Source organism: Salvia splendens, chromosome 12 (assembly GCF_004379255.2).
Source record: "Salvia splendens isolate huo1 chromosome 12, SspV2, whole genome shotgun sequence".
Classification (NCBI taxonomy): domain Eukaryota; kingdom Viridiplantae; phylum Streptophyta; class Magnoliopsida; order Lamiales; family Lamiaceae; genus Salvia; species Salvia splendens.
In genome coordinates this window covers 1,499,553-1,510,038 of record NC_056043.1, presented here as the reverse complement: position 1 = coordinate 1,510,038, position 10,486 = coordinate 1,499,553, and the positions used below count along the sequence as shown (strand labels likewise).

The following is a 10,486-nucleotide window of genomic DNA, read 5'->3' as shown; positions in this document are numbered from 1 at the left end:
ATGTGTTAGGGGATGTATGTGAATTTGAAAAAATAATAAATTAAAATAATGTGAAATATATGTATCTTGACGTAGGAGTGAAATTGTCCACAGCCTTTGTCCTAGCGGCAAGGAGCTTAGATATTATTGTATGAGGGCTCGAGTTCGAGCCTTCTCAACATTAGTTATAATGACCTCCTTTCTATAGTATATGAGTTTATTTGTAATTTTCTCCTTCATATAGGAGTTAATTTTGTAAAAAAACGTAGGAGTGAAATTCACTAATATGGCAAGTGGCAACGTGTGATTAGGGACTGATTTAGAAGCGCGCAATCCGACCCAAAATTGACAAGGCCGGCCACTTGGAACGGCTCTAACAATATGTGACAAACAATGGAATGCTAAGTTTATCATCAGATATACGGATGTCAATTGGGTCAATCTATTCATTTCCGAATAAGCTTAATCGGGTTTGATCTGTATTCAGTTCAGGTTAATCCAGCTTTGGTCAAGCTGACCTAATCCCTCATTTTCATCAAAGCTATTTGGGCTGACTCTTTGGTTTCGGGCTAAGCTGAGCTAACATCCATTCAAAAAATGGGCCTGATATGTGGGCCGTCATAAGGAGGCCCAATTTCGTATTTCATTATACACTAACTAAACACCTTTCTTGTCGAGAAGGAAACCTTCGTTCAACCTTTATATTCCCAGCTTCGTTTAGCTCAATTTTCTTAACCTAGGCTCAGGATTGTTGCATCGATCCACAAATTGTGTTTCTCTATCAATTATTAGGAGTCTGTGTGTTCGATTTCTACCATCTTCGTTTTGATTCAAGCATTTTGTTCGATCGCTGCTCAGTTTCTAGGGTTTTTTAGCATCTACCATTGCCAATGGCGCCTGCGGAATCCAACAGCGGCGGAGCCACCAAAGAACAGCCTCCGGTCAAGGCGCCGGCGAAGGACCTCAAGAAAAAGGATGAGAAGAAGGACGAAGATCTCGTAAGTTTGTAGAAATTATTGTGTCACTCGAAAAAGCTTGGAATTTGGTGTGGTTTTTAGTTTTGGGGGTGAAATTAAGTGGTTTTTGATTGACATTTGAAGCTTAAGTCATGAATTCGTGACATCCTTTTTATTTTGTGATGTAGTCGGAGGAGGATTTGGCATTGAAGCAGCAATTGGAGCTTTACGTGGAGAGAGCACAAGACGCAGATCCTGGATTGCAGAAAGTTGCGCTAGAGAGCATGCGGTGAGTGGTTTTCGTTTTTATATTCAGAATTGAAATTAGCTGGTAATGCAGTTGAGTCTATGATGACCAGATCTTTTACTATTTTTAAGCAAAGGAAGAAAGAATTTTGTAGTGCATTGCCTAATTGAATTGGAATTTTCTCAATTGAATTAGATTACCATTAACCTCTTCATTTATTCTGAAAAAACAAGATGTTTGAACAGCCACAAAGTCAACCATGCCAAATATGTGAGGATGAATTTAACTGCATACATAAGCTTATGATGTTACTTGTTTCTCAACAAATCATTGTGCTGTTTGATTTTTAGTATAATAATACATTATTCGGTAGCTTTAGTAAATGAGCTTGAGATTTTCAACTTGTGATTTTGTATTGACCATGCAAACCTTAAAGTATGCAGAAATGGCTTTCGTTTCAGCCCAAGCTCTCACTTGTTTTTCCATTTTTTGTAACATCTTCACGAACTGAGTTTTGCTTCAATGGAGAACCTGCTGTTTGTAGATTGATTATAGTAAATTTTCTTATACAGGGAAGAAATTCGTACTGCAACCAGTTCTATGACTTCAGTGCCCAAGCCACTGAAGTTCTTACGTCCTCATTATGCAACCCTACAGGCACACTATGAGAAAATGTCAGATTCAGATTTGAAGGTGATAAACTATTGGTTTTGCTAAATTCTTTTCTTATTTATCATTCATGCCCACCTCCGCTCCATATCTCTTCTGAATTCGTTTCTCTTCAGAAACTGCTTGCAGATATACTCTCTGTTTTGGCCTTGACAATGTCCCCTGAAGGAGAAAGAGTATGTTGCATTTCTTATTTGCTGCAATATCATATAGTCTATGGTTCTTTTATCAGAATGTTAGGTCTTGTCTTTGATGGCATTTGTTGTCTCTCTGGCAAGCTTCTGGAACCTCTAAAAGGATTCACTAAGAGACTAATTCATTCTATCTGCTGTTATGATGCGTAATTTCAGGAGAGCTTAAAGTACAGATTACTTGGTTCTGATGGTGATATTGGTTCTTGGGGACATGAGTATGTCAGGTGAGGATTTGGACCGCTAAATTTAAATATGTGAGCAAGTGATGATTCTCCTGCATGATATCAGCCAATCAGCTTGTGCACTGCACATAATTATTTTATCCTCCTTTGCAATACTCATTTGTTCTGCCAGTAAAGATTTCTTTTGAGTATGGCGTATGGTTGTCTTCATTTATAGTTTAAAATTCCATTGCATTCATTTGTCACATGTCTTGATCGCCTATTTTCTAAATCTTAAGATGGACTATAGACCACCCTATCTTCTTTCACAGAACACGTATTGCAAATGTAACCCTTCTGAGAAAGATATGATGCACTTATACCTATATGAGACATGTAGAGCAATATTTATGATTTACAGTTGATGATTATATGTGTGTGTGTATTATCTATAAACTCAATTTATAGTTTAGAAGTCCATTTGCCGTCATTTGTCACATGTCTTGGTCGTCTATTTATAAATCTTAAGATGAAGGACTATAGTCCACCCTATCTTCTTCCACAGATTATGTATTGCATTCCAAATGTAACCCTTCTAAGAAAGATATAAAGCATACCTCCATGAGACATGCAGAGCAATATTAACGATTTACAGTTGATGATTATATGTGTGTGTGTGTGTGTGTGTGTGTATGTGTATTATCTGTAAACTCAATTTAGCTAGAGATTTTTATTGTTTTTGAATAGTTAATACTTGAATATGATCCTGAAAATTGTGTATGAGTTTAATCTGAAGTAATGAATGTGTTGCAGGAACTTAGCTGGGGAAATTTCTCAAGAGTATTCAAAACGGCAGGTTAGAACTTCTACATGATTTGAGGAAAATGCTTATTGCCTGCAAAAAGTTTGGGTTTCTTCCCTTGCATCTCAATACTATAAACACAAATCTCTTCTATATTGAAAAGAACAATATATCAATAGTTAGTAGGTTAATATATTGAAAAGTTAGTACTTAATAGTAATTAGATGTAAAGCTATATTATTGCTTTCCATATTAGTACTAGTTGAATTCGAGCAGAGACATTTTGGTATATACACAAATATACGTTCTGTTGAAGTTATCAATTTTGAATGCCATGCATTGTCTACCTTCTAAATTTCCACGTATGTTGCTTTACAGAGTGAAGAAGCCCCAATAGATGATCTAATGGACCTGGTGGTGCAAATTGTTGCCTTCCATATGAAGGTATATTCCATAATTTATTTATTTAGTCATTTAGGTTCACTCTTTGTGAAAATACTCTGCCATATAGCATGGTATCTTAGAACTTTGGTTAGGATTGGCAATTCAACAATCTAGAAGACATCATGGAGATGAACATTTATTACACAATTTACACTATGCCTTCATATATGCTTCTCACTTTTGTGATATGAATCTAAGCATGGAAATTTAATGTATTTGCAGCATAATGCTGAGCCTGAGGCAGTCGATCTTCTTATGGAGGTATTGTAACCATCTACTATTATAATTGGATCATTGATCTTACTTCAGAACAACCTTGAATAATAGAAGTTTGGCCTATTTACTATCAGGTGGAGGACCTTGATCTACTTGTGGAACATGTTGATAGTACAAACTTTAAGCGGACATGCCTGTATCTTACTAGTTCAGCAAAGTAAGTGGGTTCTGATGCCTGTAGCTTGACTTTTGGTTCTGTATGTTACTGCCAGAGTGTTTTTACATTGTCAATGACATCAATGTTACAAAGAAATTATCTTCTTTTTACTAATTGATTTGTTCATGTGAATATATCTTCTTATCTATGAGCATCAGCTATTTGAAAAATATAACTCCAATGCATGTGAAGTGGTTTTTGGATGGATTAAGATAAGGTTTGGTTTTCACTTTTGAGTCAATTTCCGTCTTATATGGCAAGTATTTCCTATATTGGTTGCAGGGGTATATATCTATGTTGGTGGAGTTAATTCATAAGTCGCACTAATCCATAATTACTGCCTACAGCTTATAATAGTATGATATATGGGGCTTCACATTTCAAAGTTTGGTAACTGAATTCTGATAATTATTTAATTTATGTATCCACTCTGCTGCTTTTTATTTAAAAAAAAATTCAATTTGATTCTGCATTCGGTGACCTTCTAAGTCACTACAACAGATAACTGTTAGGGATGTCCATGGATCATGCTTAGCTCTGTCTCTTTCTTTTGATAGAAAGTTTCTCGCCTATGGTGATGTTAGCTCATTGTAATGTCGCATATGTAAATTTTTGCAGATACCTTCCTGGACCGGATGACATGTTAGTTTTGGATATTGCACATTCTATCTATATGAAATTTGAGGAGTATCCAAGAGCACTACAGATTGCATTGTATCTTGATAACTTCCAGGTTCATACTTTAGTATTTACGAGACACTTAATTGTGTGGTAGAAAATTTAAAATTATTGGGATCAAGTTTTGTAACTTTATCTTGGTTATGAAATGAAGATCACAATATGATTTACTTGACACTTTTTGGACCAAACTTTATCTGATTTCTGATTTAGTTATGTTGACTGGTTGTGCCTTTGCAGTATGTGAGCGAACTTTTTCAGCGTTGTGAGGATCCTCTCAAAAGGCAGCAGTTTTGCTTCATCCTGGCACGCCATGTAAGTTATCTTGAGCATCCTGTACTGTTTTGTATGTAGTCTCACCTACATTTTCATCCCAATAGGTTACAATGCGCTAATGGTTTGTCATGTGCAGGGCGTTTCGTTTGAACTTACTGAGAGCATTATTGCAGACGATGAAGAAAGGGAAGCTTTGCAAAATCTCATCAACAATACGAAGTTGAATGAAGGCTATCTAACACTTGCTCGTGATATTGAAGTCATGGAGCCGAAATCTCCTGAGGACATATACAAGGTAGACTCTCTTGAGCATCAGTGTCCAGATTGCTCTGATTGTTGTTTCTTGCATCATGCATTTATTCTTGATCCCGTTGATAAGCATCCAATTTTAATTTGGGCATGCTGGTGTTGTTTTCCATATAGTTCCTTCAAGATGGGCATAATGCTCAAAATATTTTGTATGTTTCTAATGTAGCTATGTTGGCTTGGCAGGCACATCTAATTGAAGGCCGTGGTAGTGGTGGGGGAACTGTTGATTCTGCCAGACAGAATTTGGCAGCAACCTTTGTTAATGCTTTTGTAAATGCTGGTTTTGGCCAGGTTTGTATAAGATCGTATGTGTTAATCGCAAGGGAACATTTTTACATGTTTCTTTATGCTGAGTGTGGTGTTCCTTTCTGTCTGTGAAGGACAAGTTGATGACAGTTCCAGCTGAAGCATCTAGCGGTGGTTCCTCCTCAAGCTGGCTCTTCAAAAATAAGGAACATGGAAAGGCCAGTGCTGCAGCAAGTCTGGTGCGCTTCTACTCTGTGTTGCACTTGCATCTTATTCTAGTGGTTGCTAATCATTCTGTTTGCTACTCTAGGGCATGATTATGCTTTGGGATATTGATTCTGGACTTGCACAACTGGACAAGTATTTCCACGCTAGTGACACTCATGTCGTATCTGGCGCATTACTCGGAGTAGGGATTGTAAACTGTAACGTAACGAGTGATTGCGATCCTGTAAGATTCAAACAATTTTCCCAATATAAAATCTTCTCCAAGTACAATTGAGGAAATGCATAAATATAAAGTGTTAATTTAAAACTACTAAGCAACTACAATGCGTACTTTGATTTTTTCCTGTACTAAGTGTTGATTGCTTTCTCAGGCATTGGCTCTATTGGCAGAGTATGTGGAAAAAGAAGATGCTTCGATTAAAATAGGTGCAATAATGGGTCTAGGTCTTGCACATGCAGGTTCTCAAAATGAGCAAGTGAGTTTTCCTCAGTCACCTTTCTGTTAAATTGGTCAAATAGAGTTTATAGCCTTGATTATCTGGGGTTTTATATATTTTGTAACGTTATCAGGTACGTAGCATATTAATGCCCCTCCTTCTAGATGGAAGATCATCTGTTGACGTGATTGCATTTGCTGCTATTGCATTGGGCCTAGTATATGTGGGTTCATGTAATGAAGATGTTGCCCAGAACATTGTACTTGCTTTGATGGAACGAAGTGAGGCAGAATTAGGGGATCCCTTAGCTCGTTTCTTGCCTTTGGGCCTTGGTCTACTTTTCTTAGGGAAGCAGGTAATAATTTAGGCTTAAAATTAGTAAAGCTCAATCAGCATTGTGGGCTGTCTGTCTAGAACCAGAAAGCATTTCATTCTGTCTTCTTCAATGCTCTCTTTGTAGGTAGCTAACATCTTATCTCTACTTCTGACAGGAAAACGTTGAGGCTACAGCTGAGGTTTCAAAGACATTTAATGAAAAAATTCGGAAACATTGCGACATGACCCTGCTATCTTGCGCATATGCAGGAACTGGAAATGTTCTAAAGGTTACAAGTTATTGAAGTTGGAGTGAGGGTGGACTTTTCTCCGATGTCTGTTATGTTAACTAATTGCCTTTCTATCACAGGTGCAACACTTCCTTGGTCAGTGTGCACAACATCTTGAGAAGGGCGAATCCTACCAGGGACCAGCTGTTCTCGGAATTGCTATGGTAGCAATGGCTGAGGAACTCGGGCTTGAGATGGCCATTCGTTCATTGGAGCATCTTTTGCAATATGGAGAGCAGAATATTAGAAGGGCTGTCCCGTTGGCTCTTGGTCTCCTTTGTATATCCAATCCTAAGGTAATCTGCTCTAGGTGTCACCAGGTCTAAAAACTTGAGGATTGATTTTTATGTTCTAAGAACTGATTTGTGGCTCGGCTTCTTTCAACCATAGAAAATGAACCTGTGTGGTAGTGTTGCTTATCCACTTGTGTATGATAGCATCATAGATAGTTACAGAATCTTCATAGAATTTCTTATTACTTAGATCGTTATCTACTTGTATAATTGAATGATTGTTGTTTTCAACAGGTCAATGTCATGGACACATTAAGCAGGCTCAGTCACGATACAGACTCAGAAGTTGCGATGGTAATATTAATTCCTTTATAATTCTTATTCTCGTAATTATTCCGTGCGCTAAGTCTCTTGTTTCTTAATGTGCATACCTTCTGGATGTTACAGTCTGCCATGATTTCTCTGGGTTTGATCGGTGCTGGAACCAACAATGCCAGAATAGCTGGAATGCTTCGCAATCTGTCAAGCTATTATTACAAAGATGCTAGCCTTCTTTTTTGTGTACGTACTCTTTGAACAAAGATCCTCTTTGAACAAAGATCCTTTTTTTTAAGTACATATCAAAATGCAAGTATATTCAATATAGATTCTAAAATGCAGGTCCGCATTGCTCAAGGTCTTGTTCATCTTGGAAAAGGGTTGTTGACTCTGTCTCCTTATCATTCGGAACGTTTCCTGATGTCACCGTATGTTACTCATTGAAACTCCACCCGTGGCTAATTTTAAATTTGATTTAAGTACTATGACGGAGGATGCTAATTTTTGCTCCCTTTTATGCCTTCTTCCAGGACTGCACTCGCTGGACTTGTGGTTATGCTTCATGCATGTCTTGATATGAAGGCTCTCATCTTGGGGAAATATCATTACGTTCTATACTTCCTCGTCCTGGCCATGCAGGTAATCGAAAAATGTTGGTTTTTAAGTATTCGTTCTTTTGGGTTCTGTTCTCTCGTGTTTCCCTTCTCCACATTAGTAAAACCCTTTTTTTCCAAACAACGCGTCTGTGCAACTTACAGCCTAGAATGCTGCTGACTGTGGACGAGAACTTGAAGCCTCTTTCTGTACCCGTCCGTGTTGGCCAAGCTGTTGATGTCGTTGGCCAAGCAGGTCGTCCCAAGACCATAACAGGTTTCCAGACCCACTCAACCCCCGTCCTTCTGGCTGCTGGTGACAGAGCGGAGCTTGCAACCGAGAAGTAAGCTCTCATCTATATTCCTTCTTCTATCTCATGCTCAACGAAAACTGCACACTAATGTCGGATGCCTTTGCAGGTATATTCCCCTCTCTCCCATTCTCGAGGGATTTGTCATCTTGAAAGAGAACCCAGACTATAAGGAAGAGAGTTGATGCTGACTAGGCTGTCATATCATACACGGGGTCTGTCACGGATCAACGGTTTAAACTTTCAACGTTGCAGAACCGTGCCTATAGTAAGAGGCATGGATGAGCAAAATGGCGATGGGGCGTGATTTGGTGCCATATTATGTTTCATCCATTTTGAACGGATTATATGCTCCGGTCGTTGTAAATTGATCTGTCTCCGACGAAGAACGTGATTCGTCTGTGTTCTTCTGGGTAGTTTGTGTTATTTTCAACATTATTTTTTATGTGATCGCAGCATCAAAAAGAAAGTCTGAATACTTTATAACTCCCGGACCATAGGAGTTAATCTCTCGAACCTATGCACGAACTCGTTATATTTGTTTGTTAGGAACTCATTTCACTGTATACCTTTGATAAGCGTAATACTATGTTCTTATGAATCTCGTAAAACAAATAATTCTTCTATTTGGTAATATTTAAAAAAGTATTAAGATTCGGAACTTGGTTAGTTAAATTTAATTAATACTATATCTGTTGATTGATTGCTCGTAGGCTTATTTCCCGACAACTTTTCAGGCCTATTTCCGACCTAACCATAGGCTTTTCAGAAACCGGTCAGAAACCGCTGGTTTTTGTTAGAAAACCGTTGACGAAACCTGCGGTTTCCACTGAAAAACCGGCGGTTTACGCATGAAACCAGCGGTTCCGCCGGTTCCGCCGGATTTTCAAATTTTCAAAATTTGAATTTTTAAAAAAAATTTAATCACAATTTCCCCCTATAAACACCCCCTCATCTTCATTTCTACTCACCCCATTCTTTTGTTAATAAGAATTTCTCTTCTCAATCTCAATTTCTCTCTTCTCCATCCTCATTCTCTCAAGTTGTTTACGTTATCTGCGCTCATAATTTACTCACGTTGTTCACGTTATCATCTTCACACAATCACACTATTCTATATTCTTCACTTTCAATTTTCATAAATATCATGTCTTCATCTCGTCGTGGTGGTGATCGGGGCAAGAGAATTGCCCAAGATCAAAGTGATACTCGTCGTCGACGTGCCCCTACTAGAGCACAAGTTGCTGAGGAGGTGGGAAGGCGAGCCGCTCTTCGAGCTCAAGTAAGTTATAATATGTTTTAGTTTTTTTGTTAATTCATTTTTATTAAATTTATAATTTCATTTTTCATCATCTATGTGTCTATGTGTTTTATTTTTGTGTTAGTATTTTTACTTAGTTGTATAATTTTCGTAGGAGGAAGAAGATCGAAATGCGGTCTTGTTACTTGCCCTCGCCGACGACGACGACCAACAAGGGGGGCATTCACATTCGGCTTCGCGTTTCGAGTACGATGTGAATCTATCGTCGGATGAAGGCGATGATGGATCGCATCAATTCCCCCCTTCTAGCACCGGCCAAGTAGGCGAAAATGATGATGATGAGGAGGAGGCCGATGCTCCTCCTCCTTCCGCAGGACGACAAAAGAAGGAGATGCCTCCCAAGTTGAAATCCGATATTTTCACCAAACATTACAAGAAGGTCTCGGTGGTAATTTCAAATCCTAATGATCCGACCACTACCGTGGAGACAAGTGAGTTCAAAGCATACTGCAACTATTGCGATAAAGTCTATCCATTTGGAACTGGTGGGGGATATGGTACTCTCCATCGCCATTTGAAGGCAAAACACCCCGTGGAATATGGGCATACTAAGTCCCAAAGCCAAATAAACTTCCCCGCCGGCTCATCGTCTCAAACAGGTACGCCTCTATTTAAATATGATCCCAAAAATGTTACTGATGCTATGGTAAGATGGGCGGCAATGAAACATTTGCCGTTCAGTTTTTTTAATGACAAAAAATATGAAGTTACTATGCAAACCGCTTTTAATGTTGCTACAAAAAGAATTCCCCCCTCTACTGCTCAAAGATCTAACAATCGTCAGTTTTTTGACAAAAAAAGAGAGGTTGGAAAATTTCTATCCATCTTGAGGCACAAAGTTAATATTTGCTCCGATATGTGGATGGATTCTTTCCAACGAAATTTTTACATGGGAATTTCATGTCATTTTATAGACAATAGTTGGTCTTTAAATAAACGTTAATTGGTTTTAGACAATTTCCTTCCCCACACACCGCAAAAGCAATTGCATCTTTAATTATTCAAGTTTTGAATGAGTATGAGTTATGCAACAAGATATTTTCGAT

At 38.2% G+C, this 10,486-nt stretch overlaps 1 protein-coding gene across 1 annotated transcript; it reads left to right on the top strand.

Moving 5' to 3' along the window:
* The first annotated feature begins 657 nt into the window (after positions 1 to 657).
* On the top strand, positions 658 to 8,734 carry LOC121758649 (26S proteasome non-ATPase regulatory subunit 2 homolog A-like). The gene is made up of 25 exons (XM_042154026.1): positions 658 to 977; positions 1,124 to 1,224; positions 1,755 to 1,875; positions 1,968 to 2,027; positions 2,202 to 2,269; positions 3,020 to 3,062; positions 3,387 to 3,452; positions 3,675 to 3,713; positions 3,803 to 3,885; positions 4,504 to 4,618; positions 4,804 to 4,878; positions 4,976 to 5,134; positions 5,332 to 5,439; positions 5,529 to 5,633; positions 5,705 to 5,845; positions 5,994 to 6,098; positions 6,193 to 6,414; positions 6,551 to 6,664; positions 6,745 to 6,960; positions 7,192 to 7,251; positions 7,345 to 7,458; positions 7,558 to 7,643; positions 7,746 to 7,854; positions 7,974 to 8,152; positions 8,229 to 8,734. The coding sequence occupies exons 1-25, from the start codon at positions 870 to 872 to the stop codon at positions 8,302 to 8,304; spliced, it is 2,673 nt and encodes an 890-aa protein (XP_042009960.1). The 5' UTR covers positions 658 to 869; the 3' UTR covers positions 8,305 to 8,734.
* The last annotated feature ends 1,752 nt before the right edge of the window (positions 8,735 to 10,486 follow it).